This window comes from Musca autumnalis, unplaced genomic scaffold (assembly GCF_047663935.1).
Source record: "Musca autumnalis isolate F117 unplaced genomic scaffold, ASM4766393v1 scaffold_2, whole genome shotgun sequence".
NCBI classification, from domain to species: Eukaryota; Metazoa; Arthropoda; class Insecta; order Diptera; family Muscidae; genus Musca; species Musca autumnalis.
The window spans coordinates 77,993,658-78,013,098 of NW_027411755.1; the positions used below are offsets into that span (position 1 = coordinate 77,993,658).

Consider the following 19,441-nt stretch of genomic DNA (forward strand, 5'->3'; position numbering starts at 1 on the left):
TTATTTGACTTTTGTAAAAATAGCGCTAACAAATAAATTAATCAAATATTGAAATTATTTCGTTAAATATATTTTGTTTACATATCAAATCGTAAAACAAACGAAGTGTATCATTTCATGGGCTTGAGGATTTGAAGGCGTCAGACAATTGAAGTTTTAACAGTTTACGCTCGAATTATTTTTCATTAGTTTCATGTTCGACATGAGTGTAAATTACCAATACTACTATAGCAGACAACGCATTACGGCTGCCTTTCAGCCATGGACAGGAAGATGACATTGTATAACATACACAAGAATCGCAAGTCAGGCTGTGATATTGTCAAAGACCACAAAGAAATACATACATACGAGTACATAGTAGGCAAGATGAAAAATCTCGTTTACTATCGACTGCCCCTGGTAAATATGAAACAAACAAATTGGTAGATTGACTGACAAATTGTTTGCACCTTATGTGTATGGTAGGAGTCTTGACTACTTTCCTGCAGTGTTATTTTAAAGCTGTTTTCACAAAACAAAAGGTTACGCTATTTTACAGTATTTTATTTAACTTTCTTTGTTGTCTGATTAGTTCACTTCTAGTAACTCATTTTTAACACAGTTGCAGTTAACCAATCGAACTAAAACTTTGCACACTTTTCAGATTTGGCTGACAATACATGAATATGAACCCAAAACCAATATGGGTCCATTTTATCCTCTAGCCCCCTATTTCAGGTATTTTAAGGATTTTATTTTCATTTTCAGCCCGAATTGTCTGTAACTTCCCCAACAAAAATTGTAGACATAGCTCCAGGTTTTGGAATGAAATATTTTTCGTTCCCATAGGATATTAGCTTATGTTACACATTTTTATACCCTACACCACTATGTGGGGAGGGTATTATAAGTTGGTTTTGGCCAAAAAGTTTGTAACGCATCGAAATAATGGTCGTAGACCCATACTTATATATATCAAAATGAATGTCTCGACGAGCTGAGTCAATCTGGATATGTGTGTCCGTCCGTCCGTCAGTCCGTCCGTCAGTCCGTCCGTCCGTCCGTCCGTCTGTCCATCTAAACCTTGTAATCACGCTACAGGTCGCAATTTTGATCGCATCATCACGAAATTTTGGATGTTGATGGGGGTCCCGGAGGGGAAGAAGCCTATTGATTTTGGTGATGGTCCGATAATATTTAGGGGTCGGAAAGGACAAAAAACTTAGGTGGATAAAAAGACAACGTTTTTTTCCAAAGCCAATATCTCAGCTTCTATATGGGGTATACCAAAAGCAAAACATGACAATGAAAGCAGAAAATATCACCTTTCTAATGATGTAAAGTAGGTGCTCGTAGGTGATCAAACAACGAAGATATCGCAATAGTAGCAAATAAAACCCCAATTTTCATTTTTGCGATTTTAATTATATTGACAAATATCACAGCTTTGGTTGAAAATTTTCCAAAAGCAAAGCCTGACTATGAAAGTAGAAGATCCCGTCTTTACAGTGATGCAAACTAGGTCGGCGTAGGTAACCAAGTAACGGAGATATCGCAATAGTCGGTAATACATCCCATTTTTCTATTTTTTTGGAAATCACGCTACAGGTCGCAATTTTGATCGGATCGTTACGAAAATTTCAGGGTTTATGTGTGTCTCACAGATGAAGAAGCCTATTGATTTTGGTGATGGTCCGATAATATTTAGGGGTCGGAATGGGCAAACACTTATTTGGAGAAAAGTCAACATTTTATTTCAAAGCCAATATCTCTGTTCCTTTAAGAGGTATATCAAAAGCAAAACCTGGAAAGTAGAAAATATCACCTTTACAACGGTGTAAAGCAGGTTGTCGTAGGTGGTCAAATAGCAAAGATATGGCAATAGCCGATAATGCATCCCATTTCCGATTTTTTGTAATCACGCCAGAGGTCGCAATTTTGATCGGATCGTCACGAAAGTTTAGGGGTTAATAGCACCTTTACAACGATGTAAAGTAGGTTGTCGTAGCTGCTCAAACAACAGAGATATCGCAATAGTCGGTAATGCATCCCATTTCCGATTTGTTTGTAATCACGCTACAGGTCGCAATTTTAATCGGATCGTCACGAATTTTTTGAGAGTTGATGCGGGTCCCACATAGGAAGAAGCCTATTGATTTTGGTGATAGCCGAATAATATTTAGGGGTCGGAATGGGCAAAAACTCATTTGGAGACAAATTCAAAGTTTTATTCTTTGTGAATATATTGGCTTTTAGCAGGGGTATTCCAACGGCAAAACCTGTCAATGGAAGAAAATATTACCTTTACATTGGCGTAAAGCAGGTTGGCGAAGGTGGTCAAACAAGGGAGATACCACAATAGTCGGTAATGCATCCAATTCTTCCATTTTTTGCAATCAAGCTACAGGTCGTAATTTTGATCGGATGATCACGAAAGTTTGGTTGCTTATGGGGGTCCCAGAGAGAAAGAGGCATATTATTTTTGGTGGTAGTCGGATTATATTCCCTAAAAGAAATGTTTACCAGTGAAAACCTTACGCACAGGGGTAGTGGTGTAGGGTATCACATGGTCGGCCCCGTCCCGACTATAGCCTTTGCTCACTTGTTAAAAGATAAGTTCTACTAGTTTAGGGCTACAATTTTGCTAAAGACAGCAAGGCCAAATTCCTATTCATTTCTGAGATAAAGGCCTGATAAATGCAACAAAGTGTAGATTTAGCCCGGTTTAGATGAGGCCATAAAATCCGAACTGGATCTGACAGGACAAACCCCTACTAGGGTTTTTGTATTCTGAATATGTACTTTCAAAAAATGCATACTAGAAGTTGTTTGCATTTTCAGTGTTGCATAGTGGTCGTAGGGAAAATCTGATTAGACAGAAACTCGTTTTATTAGAAAATAAAACGAATTAGGCCCAGAAATTTTTGCATATTTTGCATATCGTGCATATTTTGAAATTTTTTACATATCTGAATAAAATGAGCATATGCAAAACCATATGCAAAAATATATTCAAGGATTTGTGGTCTAAATATCCCTCCGAAATGGCTGAAATTTGGTATTAAGTCTTCCTTGGGGGTAAAAAACTTTCCACCTAAAATTTATCGGTTTGGGTTCAGGCCTTTATATAGCCCCCATAGAACGATAAATCCCGATTTTCGGTATTTTGAAGGTTGTGGCGGTGGTTATACATTTCTCTATTTTATTGACTTGTCTGAAGAGAATTTTAAACAGAAAAATTGTACCCTCAAACATTTTGTACCTATTATTGAAATATTTTTTGCATCATTTTGCATATGTCATATGTTTCGATTGCAATGTAATCAGAAGCCAAAAATATACCCAGTTCCAAAATTTGGCATGAATCGGACCAAAAATAGGGGTTGCGTTACATTTTTGAAAAGAAATGCGGATATTCTGGAGGGGCCGCAATATTCTACAGTGATAAATATTCTCTAAAATGTATGGGAATGACTTATGCGTAAAATTTACGACTAAAGGAGACAGTACGCTTCCAAAAATAAACTTGTTGAAAGAAAAAAGCAAGCTTTGTTAGGCATTAAACCTGATTATTTAAAGAATCCTTGCCAAATCAGGATATACGGGTGTATCCTTAAACAAGAGGTATATACTTTTACTGAATATTACTGAAAGTACTTCGTTTTCAATATAGAGTGAATATGCATCGATATTCTAATACAATATTTCTGTATTCCCAAGTTTTAGAGGGGGGTTCTATTCAAATGAGCTAAATTTTTTACTTAATTTTTTGACTTTATTTTGTTTTCCTTGTATAATTCTTATACAAATTGGATTTGAATGCAAAGGAATGACTAAGTTTACTCCAAATACATGAAGCAGATTATAATAAAACTTAAAAACTTCATATCTTGTATAATTTGGAAAAAATGGAGGTTGAAAACAATTTTGCAGGGGGGTTCTATTCAACTGAGCGGCAGTGTATGTACGATCCATTAAATCTTAGTTTCATTTCATAGCCATACCCATAAATTGTGGGTGAATGGAATATAAATCCACACACCCAAATTAAACCATTGCTAAGAAGTAAAGTGTCGATGACGAGTTTTCGACCCAAATGGTTATCTTGTCAATGAAATGGATCAAGTTTGATGTTTATTTACAGTGCAGACATTCTCCAATATGCATTTGCTTGTTTGTTTCCATGTCAATCTGAGAACCCAAAAAAGAGTTAGCTAAACCATATAGCATAAGGATGAATTGAAGTGCAAGTTGAAGTTATCCATACAACATAAACATGTTTTTTCATGAATGTGTGTGTGCGTGTGTATTTTAGTTGAGTATGATTGACTTTTTCTTGTTATACATTAGTTGACATTTTTTATGCTTTTCGATATTAGAAAAGTCCATTAAAGGATGTCATCCGCAGTTATGTTTGTTATTAACAGCAAAGAATGTAATTACTATCATAAGGAGTGAGTGCTATGATTTTATACTCAGCGTTATTTTATACTTCAACAGGGAGTGATAACTACTTATGGATGTGTTAATAGATAATCTAAATGACTGCAGTAGTTCTAACTGCTTTTCAATGAAGGTGCTTTAAACTGTGCTTAACGAAACTGTTCTTAGCATAATTTCAATGCATTTTAATGGCACCAGAGATAATAATAGAGGAAATGTTGTCTTTTAAAAAGATTAAAGGTTACCAGAAAATCTGAACTATTGAAGACCAGTGATATTAAGAGCAGTAAACTAAGTAAATTATTTTTAAATATAAGATTTTATCTCCTTAAGCTACAGTAATATGATGTTAGATTTAAGAAGGAGATGACGTTGGGAACATAGTAGTCTAGAGAAACCTAGAATGAGTAAGGTAAACAAAGTAACGAATTTTAAACCTCTTGTTATACCCCACACCACAATGTGGAAAGGGTATTATAAGTTTTTTTTTCGAAAATGCATGTAAAACCGCGAAATGGTCATCGTAGACCCCCAATGTGGTATACCGAAATTCAGATCTGGCCAAGATAAAGTAATTTTGAAATGTGTGTCCGTCCGTCCATTAAATTTTGTAATCGAACTCCAGGGCACAATTATATAGCAATCGTCGCGAAATTGTATGGAGGTCGGGTTCCCACCAGAATAGAAGCGATTAGTTTTGGGTGGTGGTTATGAAATATTTAGGGGGTCAAACGGAACAGAAACAAAATTTTCTAGCGAAATCGGAGCGAAATTTTAAGTAAAGAACAAAGAAGAACAGGGTGGGCCTGAACTAACTTTAAATTAAACGTGCTTACTTACACTTGGGAAGAAATGGGATTAGAGAAAATGTTGTAGTCGTGAAAATTATATTTTGAGATATAGATGTTCAGGTCAAATTTTTAGTTTTTTTTAGGCATTCAGGATATTGCTTGAAATCCGCAAGTCCTATCGGAATGTCATTAAGGAAAATGTTGTAGGCGTGAAAATTCTCCACATGATTTGGCTTAAGGTTTGTACGATTTTAGGTTGTATCATTTTTGAAATATATAAGTTTAAGTTGGGGCGCACCGTGTTTTATTAGCAGGCGATGGCGTTAGTGCAATGTCGCAATTTGAACTTCTATATCTCAAAAATGGTAAAACTTAGGAAATAATTTCTAGCGAAAATATTTTCTAGGTCCACTTCGATAGCTTGCCGTTTTCAAGCAAAATCGTAAAAACCTAAAAAACCCTACAAATGTGAACTTTGACTGCGATTTACTTAAAAATCCCTCCAGCCATTTTTTGTTTTGATTTTTCTCATCTATGAACATTGTAGTTTCGGAATACGCAACAAATTTCCAGGTGTAATCACCTTTCATTTAAAGTAAGTTCAGGCGCACCGTGAGAAGCTTGCTATTTACCATGATGATCAGTAGACAGCGGAATCCTATGCAAATCCATATATGGTTAGGATGGTCGTAGAGAAAATGTGATTAGACAGCAACTCGTTTTATCACAAAATAAAACGAATTAGGCCCAGAAATTTTTGCATATCGTGCATATTTTGACATATTTGCATAAAATGAGCATATGCAATACCATATTAAGTCTTCGTTAGGGGTATGAAACTTTACACCTGAAATTTGTCGATATAGGTCCACGTTTTCATATAGCCCCCATAGAACGGTACCTCCCGATTTTTGGTATTCTGAAGGTTGTGGCCTCAATATCCCACCGAAATGAATTAAATTTGGCACTAAGTCTTCGTTGGGGGTATAAAACTTTCCACCTGTAGTTTATCGGTATAGGTCAACGTCTTCATGTAGCCTCCATAGAACAGTAACACCAGATTTCTGTTATTTTAAAGGCTGTAGCCTCAATATCCCTTCGAAATTGCTGAAATTGGTATTAAGTCTTCCTTGGGAGTATAAAACTTCCCACCTGAAATTTGTCGGTATAGGTCCACGTCTTCATATAGTCCACATAGAACGGTACCTCCGGATTTCTGGTATTTTGAAGGTTGTAGCCTCAATATCCCTCCGAAATGGCTGAAATTTGGTATTAAGTTTCCTTCGGGAAAATTTGTCTTCCCACCTAAAATTTGTCGGTTTAGGTTCTAGCCTTCATATAGCCCCCGTAGAACGATACCTCCCGATTTTCGGTATTTTGAAGGTTGTGGCTGGCGTTATACATTTCTCTATTTTATTGACTTCTCTGAAGAGAATTTTAAAAGGAACAAGTGAGCAAAGGCTATAGTCGGGACGGAGCCGACCATGTGATACCCTACACCACTACCCCTGTGCATAAGCTTTTCACTGGTAAACATTTCTTTTAGGGAATATAATCCGACTACCACCAAAAATAATATGCCTCTTTCTCTCTGGGACCCCCATAAGCAATCAAAATTACGTGACCATCCGATCAAAATTACGACCTGTAGCTTGATTGCAAAAAATGGAAGAATTGGATGCATTACCGACTATTGTGGTATCTCCCTTGTTTGACCACCTTCGCCAACCTGCTTTACACCAATGTAAAGGTAATATTTTCTTCTTCCATTGACAGGCTTTGCCGTTGGTATACCCCTACTAGAAGCCGATATATTCACAAAGAAAAAAACTTTGAATTTGTCTCCAAATGAGTTTTTCCCCATTCCGACCCCTAAATATTATCCGACTATCACCAAAATCAATAGGCTTCTTCCTCTGTGGGGCCCCCATCTACCCCCAAAAATTTTGTCACTATCCGATCAAAATTCCAACTTGTAGCGTGATTACAAAAAATGGAAATATTGGGTATATTACTGAATTTTGCAATATCTCGGTTTGCTCACTTACGCCAACATACTTTACATCAATATAAACGAGATCTTTTCTTCTGCCTTTTGGAATACTCCAACCAGAAGCGGAGATATTCGCATAAAAAACGTTGACATTTCTCCACATAAGCTTTTCGCTTATTCCGACTCCTGAATATTATCCGACCATCACCAAACTAAATAGGCTTCTTCCTCTGTGGGACCCGCATCAACTCCCAAAAAATTCGTGACGATCCGATGAAAATTGCGACCGATTACAAAAAAACCGTGATTACAAAAAAAATTGGAAAATAGGACGCATTATCGACTATTGCCATATCTCTGCTATTTGACCACCTACGACAACCTGCTTTACATCCTTGTAAAGGTGATATTTTCTACTTTCCTTGCCAGGTTTTGCTTTAGATGTACCTCTTAAATAAACAGAGATATTGGCTTTGAAATAAAACGTTGACCTTTCTCCAAATAAGTGTTTGCCCATTCCACCCCTGAATATTATCCGACCATCATCAAAATCAATAGGCTTCTTTCTCTTTGGGACCCCCATTAACCCCCAAAATTTCGTGACGATCCGATCAAAATTGCGACCTGTAGCGTGATTACAAGAAAATCGGAAAATGGGATGCATTATCGACTATTGCCATATCTCTGTTATTTGACCACCTACGACAACCTCTTTTACATCGTTGTAAAGGTGATATTTTCTACTTTCCTTGCCAGGTTTTGCTTTTGATATACCTCTTAAAGAAACAGAGATATTGGTTTTAAAATAAAATGTTGACTTTTCTCCAAATAAGTGTTTGCCCATTCCGACCCCTAATTATTATCCGACCAACACCAAAATCAATAGGCTTCTTCATCTGTGAGACCCCCATTAACCCTTAAGTTTTCGTGACGATCCGATTAAAATTGCGACCTGTAGCGTGATTTCCAAAAAAATAGAAAAATGGGATGTATTACCGACTATTGCGATATCTCCGTTATTTTGTTACCTACGCCGGCCTAGTTTGCATCACTGTGAAGACGGGATCTTCTACTTTCATAGTCAGACTTTGCTTTTGGAAAATTTTCAACCAAAGCTGTGATATTCGTCAATATAGTTAAAATCGCAAAAATGAAAATTGGGGTTTTATTTGCTACTATTGTTATATCTTCGTTGTTTGATTACCTACGAGCACCTGCTTTACATCATTAGAAAGGTGATATTTTCTTCTTTCATTGTCAGGTTTTGCTTTTGGTATACCCCGTATAGAAGCTGAGATATTCGCTTTGGAAAAAAACGTTGTCATTTTATCCACCTAAGTTTTTTGCCCTTTCCGACCCCTAAATATTATCCGACCATCACCAAAATCAATAGGCTTCTTCCCCTCCGGGACCCCTATCAACATGCAAAATTTCGTGACGATCCGATCAAAATTGCGACCTGTAGCGTGATTACAAGGTTTAGATGGACAGACGGACAGACGGACAGACGGACGGACGGACGGACGGACGGACGGACACACATAGCCAGATCGACTCAGCTCGTCGAGACATTCATTTTGATATATATATGTATGGGTCTACGACCATTATTTCGATGCGTTACAAACTTTTTGGCCAAAACCAACTTATAATACCCTCCCCACATAGTGGTGTAGGGTATAAAAATTTTACAAACAAAAATTTTTTTGTACATATTATTGAAATAATTGTTTCATAAAAAAATATGTAAAATGCATACATTTTGCATATGCACATATTATTTTGCATATGCAAAATTTATGCATTTTGCATATGTCATTTGTTTCAATTGCATTTTAATCAGAAGCCAAAAATATGCCCAGTCCCAAAATTTGATATAAATCGGACCAAAAATAGGGGTTGCATAAAATTCCGCTGTCTAATGATCAGGTAATATTTAGCGGGTTAAACTGAAAATTGTGTGAAAATGCTAAATTTTTTTAGTATAATAAAACTAGTGCCCAAAGGAAGTGGTGTAGGGTATAGCATGGTCGGCCCCGTCCGATTATAGCCCTTCTTACTTGTTTTTAAGAAGAGCCTATCAGGAAATAATATATTACTCAAAACTTAGTGAATATAAAGTGCCGCAGCAATAGATGGTCGAAACTCTGTTGGTGACACATGTAACGTAGCTGCAGCTTTCCTGATGACAGTTCTCGAGTTTTGAAAAATCCATCAATAACAAAAATATATTATTGGTGTACATTACTGGAATATTCTTAGATTAGATACGCGCGTTCTTCCATAAGAACAAGAGAAGGGCGCGAGCCTAAAAAGTTACGCACGAACATGCACGAAGGCGGACCAAAATTTGTATGCACTCTCACGCTCAAACACGGCGTTTTTCGAGAAGGAACGAACAATTCCGCACGAAAACTTTTTTTACGAAAAAAAAAGAAATATTGTAAAGTATCGACTTTACTTTTTCAACCTTGTATCTTAAAATATTTTTTTTTTTCAGGAGAGATTAAAAACTATTAATTTTTTGATACATCTGTGATTGGAGAAATTCAATTATTTGAAACTTGACAACATATAATTTCCTAATAATTGGATTTAGATTTATACTTAATACCCGATGTATTAAAAAATTATAGTCTTTTATCTCTCCTCAAAAAATTTAATTTTTAAGATACGAAGTTGAGAAAGTAAGCTCGATGTGTACTTCTAAAATATACATATTGGAAAAAATTACATATAAATTAAAATGTACATATTCTTTCAAAAACAAGTTAAAAAGTATCAGTCAGCTGTGTTGAAGGAGATATACTCTCAGCCTCTGACCAAAAAAGAAGCGAACACAATGATTATGCCGTATATAAAATATATTGATTTTGTATCACGAATTTGCTTCAAAATAAGTGGAATCTGTAGGTACCGTAATATGGGGCTATGTATACCAAATCACTAACATACAGTGCAAAATTTGTTAGTAAGCAAACTCCTGGTTTATAGAGAACTCGAAATATTAAAATACGTTAAAATAAATTTGGAAAAAAATTGAAAAAGTTTGAGTGTTATCATGCGCACTAGCCATTTTAGTGCTGGCAGAGTTTCTGGAGGTTTCGGGACATTATCTCAGGAACTATGAAAACAATTGTACCGTTGTATAAAAAATGTCAAAAAGATCCGATACAACAGACTTAACATTGAAGCGGCTACACCTAAATATATCTCTTAATCCAGCATCGAGGTCGCAATCTTTTTATCGATATAAACTATCCAAAAAAATTACAATGTTATCCCTAAATTAACTCAAACTTTTAATCGTTAATAACGGATCAATTATTCATTAATTAATGATTTCATTAGTTAAAAGTTTTATTTAAATTTTAATATCTCCCCACTAAAATATTATCGACAATCATAACAAAAACATCCGAAAAATTATAATTATCTAAATATAAAGATTTACAGGGTTTTCTCGTCTTTTAATTTGTTTAGCTTTTTGCTGTTATCTTGCCTATTTGCGATTTTAGTTGGGGCCGTCAGGGTTTCTTGGAGATTTTAGGCCATTATCTCAGAAAGTATGGGCTCGCCCCCAAGCCAACCTGCTGAAAAAATTCAAAACTGTCCGAGGGGAGCTCTTAAACTTCACATTTTTCGAATTTTGTGTGCGTGAAAGGAAAAATACGATGTGCAAAGTTTTGACCAAATCGATTGGTCCCTTCGAGAGTTATTGTTCACAGCATTTTACAGGCAAATTTTGAACTTTTGTGTGCAGGTTTGCGAAGGAGTTTATCGATGTGGTACATCTTCGAATTTGGGCAAAATATTGTTCCATCCATTGGCCAAAAATAAAAAAAAATTAATGCCAAAATTTTTGTACAACATCTGGCAACTTTGACAGCTATGACATGGACCTTTTTTTTTAAATATTATTATTATAATTATTGTTTCATTCGAACGCGATCTTCTTAAGAAAAGCTTCAAAAGTCGGAACATTTGACTAATATTTTTTGTTGTGAGTACAATCTATATTTAAAGTGCAAGTATATATATTCAAAATATCGCGAAACTAATACGTATAGCACAATATTATAGTGGATTTTGAAGGAGGAGGTAATAGCTTAATTTTCATTAAAAATGGTGTTTTAGCGTATTGTGGAATTCTACTTAGCTGCCTATTTTCTTAGTGTATTTTGTAATGCCAATTCGATCATATACTTAAATTTGACCTAAGGTTTTAGTCATGATGCCCACCTGTGCCCACCTCGGGAATAATTTTCCAAAAGGTTCATGGGGTTAAGATTATTTAGTATTAAAACAAGTAAAAAAGTGTGAGTCGGCTTTGCCGGCAGATATATACCCTCAGCCAATGAGAAGTGAAACTTTCACCCACGGACAGATCGAATGTATTTAAGGCCTCTTCAGAATTTTGTGGCCCTTTTTGGACATTTGAACTTACCGACAAAAATGTGGATTAGAATTAACTGCACTTAGACACAAATTTTGAACCTTTGTGGGGGAGGTGCCCTTAGGGAGGACCGATATGGGCCATTTTAGAATTAAACTAAATTTTGAAAAAAATATTAGGAGATCCAAAGTTTGGACCAAATTGTTGCCCCATTCTAATGATATCGTCCTAGCATTTTAGTGACATTTTTAAATATTTGGGAGAAGTACCGGAAGTTGTGGACTGGTATTGCCCCATGTAACTTAGTTTGGATAAAATAATGTTGGACCAAATCGGTTGAACAGTTCGAGAGTTATCGTGCTCTCCGACAGCCACATATGGTGACATAAAGATTTTTACACCTTTCGGGCTGTTTTCCTAAGAAATATGGACTTGCATCTGAAAAAACTTTTACCGTCGTAATGGAGGTAGCGTATGCAAATCGCTTCAACAAAAATTAAAGTGATTCGAGAGCAAGTCTTAAAGTGAACTTATCCGAAATTTTGTGTGAGAGGTACCAGAAGGAGTAGACAAATATAGTCCATATTCGAACCTGATTTATATCTGGTAGATATATTAGGATGCAAAAAGTATGGATTACACCGGTCACTCCCTTCAAGACTTATCGTGCGCACAATTTTTCCGAACATTTTTGAACTTTTGTGGGGGAGGTACCTGAAGGAGTGGACCGATATGGCTTATCTTCGAATTTAAACTATGTTTGGACAAAATATTACGAAGGCTAAATATCCATCCACTACACACGATGTTTAGGGGCTTTTTGCATCTTTCAGGCTATTTTCTCAGGAAGTATAGACTTGCCCCTGATGAAACTTGTACCGTCGTATGGGGGACAAAGAATACAAGTTGTTGCAACAAAAATCAAAGCGAGTCGAGAGCAGGTCCTACTCTGAACTTATCCGAAATTTTGTGTGGGAGGTACCCGAAGGAGGGGACCGATTGAGTCCATATTGGAACCTCTTCTAAGTCTGGTGGACATTTCACGATTAGCAAAGTATGGACCAAATCGGTTACTCCCTTCAAGAGTTATCGCACGGAAAAATTTTCCAATAATTGTCGAACTTTTGTGGGGGAGGTACCGGAAGGAGTGGAACGATATAACCCATCTTCGAACTTAAACTAAGTTTGGACAAAATATTGCGAAAGTCAAATTTTGGATCGAATCGGTTGATCCGTTCGAGAGTTATCGTGCGCTCCAGCCAGCCAGACAGACAGACGGACGGACGGACATTGCTCAATTGACTCCAAATTGTCTGAAACACATTTCGTCCAAACATACTTGGGGTCTAAAACCATTTTTTCGATGAGGCACATTTTGCCCGTATGAAAGTGTATATACCCTCAGCATAAATGCTGAGGGTATAAAAATCAGCTGCCATCTAGTGCCAGACTATAAATGGTGGGCCGCTTATTAAAGCTGCCCTAGAATACGGTTTCTATGGATATATTAGCGTATTACTCTGTTATCTGACCACGTAAATTAACATAATTAGTATCAGTGGCAAGATGAAGAAATCTTCTTCCAAATTTGTCTTACGTTGGCGGTACGTGCCTTCCAGGAACAACGCTATAAGATCTATATTTTGATTTTAGATCTAAATTTTGATTTTTTTTTTTTTTAATCCGCTAAATTGGTTCGATTTTATGTTGTTTTGGAGATTGTTTTGTTTCCCCAAGCCTATTTTTGCATCATAAGATAATCGGGACCTTTGTTCATGTCATTTTGTATTAACAGCATAAAACAATTCTTACCGTATGCTCCCTCCAGAGGGGAAAGGGGGGGATGTTACGCTCGTGGTTTCTTAAAACACTCTTCGCAACAGCACAAAGCTGTAACCGGCGTATTGGTTTCATTTTTACACTCTAAATATTTGTGGTCACTTTCTCCATACAAGTGGATCCACTGTGCGTTGTTCCGTTCGTGCACAGCAGAGAGCCAAGCAGATAGACGGACAGACGGGCAGGCTAAATCGACACCAAATTGTATGACACGAATTTCGTCCAAACAAACTTGGGGTCTAAAACCATTATTTCGATTGGCCAAATTTTTGGTCGTGTACATACTAGACTGGTTTTTAATCAAAGGGAAAAAAATCGTAATCGGTATGTGGGCCCCCTTAAGTGTTTAGTTTTGTTAGATTTTAAGATCGCCAAAGTTTGAGCACAATCGGAATATGTTAACACGTGCTACTGGGGTCTCAAAATTTCCATAGTAATTTGTGTGGGGCCAATGGTAAATTTTCACGAAATTGCTATACATGTCACATTTATTGTCCAATCGAAGAGGAAATTTTACCTTTGCAGATTCATTTGCATTTTACCTAGGCGATGTCAAACAGTTCCTTCAATGAATTAAATTTTTGTTTTTTTCTGCGCCGCTCGTAGTCTTACAGAAGTTTTGTTAATTTTGCACAAATGGATTGACCATATGTATGTTTCAATGTCATGCTCTATCGGATTTTAAGCAAAATAATTTTTGTAAATAAATCGAAAAAAAAAATCGAAATGTCGTTTTAGAAATCATGTCTTCGTATAAGTCATTCATACCGCAGTAAAACAAATTGGAGGTCGTGCAATGTAAACTACTTCTTTTACGGCTTGTTCTGAAGAAGTTCAAACGGAGTCCTGAAAAGGCTCTCTAATAAAATTCACTCCATAGATTTGAACTAAAAAAGTGTCATATTAAATGAAATTATTAACTCTAATATAAACATTTCCGGTGCACACTTTTTTAACATTAAATTTGTTCTATGCCCTATTAAAATGTTTGAAGAGTTTATGAAAAAATACAACAATAGGTAGTCAATGGTACAGTATGTATTCAATTTTACGAGCCGACACAAAAGTATGTATATATATGTAGGTATATCGGTGTAAGTTACCAAAATCCCATAAAATATTTATGTATTAACTATTACAAACGTTTTTATAGCAAAATTCCTGAGGCTAAAAATTTCCAGGGATTTCGGTTAAAGGTCAGCAAACACTTACGTTATAATTCATCGTCCAGGTCTATTGTGGTTCTTTCAACATAAATTTATTTTGTTCGTTGCTGCTTTTACATACATTCATACATTTTATATGATTTCCAATTTATTAGTTATGTTGGCTTTTTCATGGACACTAAAATACGATGATGTGGGAAAGAATGAATGCTTCGGCTATTGCAGGCAGGCAGTTCATTTAAATGAGATAGGTATATCTCACGCCTGATTTTATTTGGCTATATACATAGGTAACGGTTATATTTCGCATAGAGTATCATTGAGTATCTGCAAAAGCGAACATAATTTCGCACAAACTTTTTTATAAAAGTTTGTATTTGGTGTTTGTGCTGTTGATGTCCATGTCTAATAGCATTTGGTGGAACATAAAACACCATACACAGAAACAATCTATCAAAGCGCTTTGTTGGGATTATACACTGAGGCCCATTTTAACGATATAATTAAAAAAAATGTTACGTCTGTACTAACATCTATTTTTATGGTTGCGATTTTAAGACTTCAAGAGTTTCAAATTAAACGAATGCTTAAGTTGTAACAGAAATGTGCCAAAGAAATATTGTGGCAAAGTCTCATTATGCACAAGAACCATGAGCAACAAATTTTATATAACATTTTTTTAACCCAATCCATGCGGACGATTTTTGAAAAAAATTAAATTTTCACTTTATCGTTTTTTAGGACATGAAGTGGAACTCGAATGACCGAGACATAAGAACTAATCGACAGTGGGATTGCTTTACAGTTAGAAAAATACAAATATTAATATAAATATGTATAATTTGTGAATTTATTGTTCTATAGAGTAAACGACTACAAGCTTTACATGTGGTACCATATAGTACCACCGCAGGAATTGGGTTAAATAGAAGCAAAAAGTAAAGACATAGAGAGGTGTTGTTAACTAAAATATCATTAAACTATAAAACTTTTTCATAATTTGAAATTATGAAATTATTAGCTAAAACCCTCAAAATACCTAAAATCGGGAAGTACCGTTATGTGGGAGCTACACCTAAACATGGACCTATGCTGACAATTTTTGATGAGGAAGTGCTGTGTCCCCTAAGATTTTTAAATGCCAAATTACAGCTAGTCTGCTTATTATCTGCAGCTAAAACCCTCAAAATACCGAAAATCGGGTATCGGTACAGTTATATGGGCGCTGTACCAAAAATGCTGATCAAGAATATATATATTTTATAGGGTCACAAATAATTATTTTAATGTGTTACAAACGGAATGTATAAAAATCCACGATTTTTGAAAAAATAATCTTTACAAAAATTCACGATTTTTGAAAAAAATATTACAAAATCAAAAATTTTTGAAAATATTATCTTTAAGAAATTCACGATTTAAAAGAATAATAATATATAATAATAATTTTTATTAAAATTCCACGATTTTTTAAAAAAAAACTAATAATATGTAATAACAATTTTTATAAAAATTCCACAATTTTTGAAAAAAACTAATATTATATAATCACAATTTCTAAAAAAATTCCACGATTTTTGAAAAAAAAAATAAAAAATAATCGTTAAAAAACTCGTGGATTTTTGTGAAAAAAATATTCTTAAAAAATTCACGATTTTTGAAAAAATAATTTTTAAAAAATCCAAGATTTTTGAAAAAATAATTTTAAAAAATTCCACGATTTTTGAAAAAATAATTTTTAAAAAATCCTCGATTTTTGAAAAAATAATTTTTAAAAAATCCACGATTTTTGAAAAAATTATTTTTAAAAACTCTCGATTTTTGAAAAAATAATTTTTAAAAAATCCTCGATTTTTGAAAAAATAATATTTTAAAAATCCACGATTTTTGAAAAAATAATATTTTAAAAAATGCACAATTTTTTAAAAAATACTATTTAAAAAATCCAAGATTTTTGGAAAAAAATAATCTTTAAAAAATCCACGATTAAAAAAAATAATCTTTAAAAAATCCACCATTAAAAAAATAATCTTTAAAAGATCCAAGGTTTTTGAAAAATAATCTTAAAAAAAATCCACAACTTTTGAAAACTAATCTTTAAAAAATCCACAATTTTTGAAAAAAATAATCTATAAAAAATCAGCGATTAAAAAAAATAATCTATAAAAAATCAGCGATTAAAAAAAATAAAATTGAAAAAATCCACGATTTTTGAAAAGATAATATTTAAAAAATGCACGATTTAAAAAAATATTTTAATATACGATTTAAAAAAAAAAAATAATAAATAATAAAAATAATAATCTTTAAACAAATCCACAATTTTTGAAAAAATAATAAATAATAAAAATAATAATCTTTAAAGAAATCCACAATTTTTTAAAAAAAAAATAATATTTAAAAAACCCACGATTTTTGAAAAAAATAACCTTTAAAAAATCCACGATTTGTGAAAAAATAATATTTAAAAAATCGACGATTTTTGAAAAAATATTTGAAAAATCCACTATTTAAAAAAAATATTTAAATCCACAATTTTTGAAAAAAAATACTCTAAAAAAAATAATCTTTAAAAGAAATCCACAATTTTTGAAAAATAGTCTTTAAAAAAAAAATCCACAATTGTTGAAAAATAATCTTTAAAAAAAATCCACAACTTTTGAAAAAGAATCTTTAAAAAAATCCACAATTTTTGAAAAATAATCTTTAAAAATTATTCAAACAAAAAATAATCTTTAAAAAATCCACGATTTGTGAAAAAATAATATTTAAAAAATCCACGATTTTTGAAAAATAATATTTAAAAAATCCACGATTTTTAAAAAATAATATTTAAAAAATCCACGATTTAAAAAAAAATTAAAAAATCTACGATTTTTGAAAAAAAATAAAAAATCTACGATTTTTGAAAAAATAATCTTTAAAAAAATTCATGATTTTTGAAAAAATAATCTTTAAAAAAAATCACGATTTTTGAAAAAATAATCTTTAAAAAATCCACGATTTTTGAAAATAAAAAAATCTTTAAAAAATCCACGTTTTTGAACAAATAATATTTAAAAAATCCACGATTTTTTAAAAAAATAATATTTAAAAATTCACGATTTAGAAAAAATAATCTTTGAAAACTCAAGATTTTTGAAAAAACAATTTAAAAAAACACGATTTTAGAAAACATAATTTTTAAAAAGCGAACCTTCTCTTTTCCTTAGCGCATGTACCTTGCGAATACAACCGAGCTAAGTCCATCAGGATTTGCTGGAGGGAATAAGGAGTAGGAGAATGGTCATCTCCTATGCCTATGTTTCCTTACCTATGTGGACGACTCCGTCAGTGGAGAAAATAAAGGGTATTTGAAAAATTGTCTTTCCCGGATCACAATATTTCAGATTGAACACATGCCCTATAGGAATGCAAGAATAACACACTCGACAAAAGAACCCTTACCTTTTAGGTCCCACATCGCGCTATAAATTTGCTAATCACCTATTATGGCTTACCAAACACACCTAATTCTCCTATATAAGAACTATATTTTTCGGACAACCAAATATATGGACTCAAGATTGTTTGCAATGGCAGTTTTCAGTTTATCGTATAGTTCAAATTCATAATCTACACGAACCGAATACGTATAAATATCTGTTAAACGAATCATTAGTGTATCGTTTGGTCTTCCTCATGCTTTAAATGTCCACAACCTTGGCTGTCATTGGGTCACATTATTTAATCCGATTGTATATACATATTTGCAAACCAAAGCAAAATATCCTTACAACAAAGGGACGCCACAAACTCTACTAAACCACCCTTATTCTTGCATACCCCACACCCCTCCTCCAACCAACAACTGATGCCACTTTCACTCACATTGCTGCTGCTGTTGTTGTTGTTTTATAATGCTTTAGCGTGAATATCGCTTGTGGGCACCTTTTTTCCTCTGTTCCGTATTAAAATTTTGTTACATTTTATATTTTATTGATTTCAATTTCATTTTAATTTCATTTAGCTCAGGGCCATTCAAGACAAACTTTTGCATATTACTTTGCATTCATTTCCATCATTCTGCTCATTCGTCCGTCCACCCATCCGTCTGTCCGTCCATGTATCCCCTTTGCTGTTCTCTGTTTCCTGTTTCAGAATTTTAATAATATTTTTTTCTTTCTGTTTGGAAATTGTGCGACAAGTCAATGTATCCATGAACTCGACTCAGTTATAGAATGAATGGATGAATGAACGATGAATACTAATTTCTAGTACATACATTAAAGCCTTGTCATCGACCCCCTCACTTGATTGCTTTACTTACCATCACTGCATTGCGTTTAAAGTCCATGAAATTTTTCACCTCTGCTGCCAATTCACGTAGAAGTATGATGCCATCCTTTCGCTTGACTTCGATGTCGTTGTCTTTGAAACGCTGCAAACAGATAAGAAACACAAAGAAAATATTATTTAATGAGAGTGAATATTGCATAGTTTCATGATTGAGATATTTTAACAAAATGAAATATTAGTTGTAGCATATTTCCAAGATGCAGTTTATTATTAAAATTATTACATTGGCGAAATGTGGCATATTGGCAATATTGAAATATGTTTCTTGTTCAAGAGATTTTGTAGAATATATAGAATAGAAAACAAGTGAGCCAAGGCTATAGTCGGACGGGGCCGACCCTGTGATACCCTACACCTTTACCCCTGCGAATTAGCTTTCCACATATCAAAATTTTTTTATGGAAAAAATAAACTTATTGTAAGAAGTAACTTGAGGGATTCTGGTGGATTCTGCATCAGGTGTAAGATCAGTAGATCTATTTCCATATGTAGT

General features: G+C 33.9%; 2 protein-coding genes across 2 annotated transcripts in view; one reads left to right on the forward strand and one right to left on the reverse strand.

Annotated features, from left to right (window-relative positions):
• Positions 1-19,441, forward strand: part of ND-B17 (NADH dehydrogenase (ubiquinone) B17 subunit) — a 333,680-nt gene that overhangs the window by 135,778 nt on the left and 178,461 nt on the right. The window lies entirely within an intron of this gene.
• stol (voltage-dependent calcium channel subunit stolid) overlaps positions 1-19,441 on the reverse strand; it is a 222,415-nt gene that overhangs the window by 52,289 nt on the left and 150,685 nt on the right. The window contains exon 4 of the mRNA XM_073968058.1: positions 18,920-19,030. Within this exon, the coding sequence (XP_073824159.1) occupies positions 18,920-19,030 (111 nt within the window). The remainder of the gene's footprint in view (positions 1-18,919; positions 19,031-19,441) is intronic.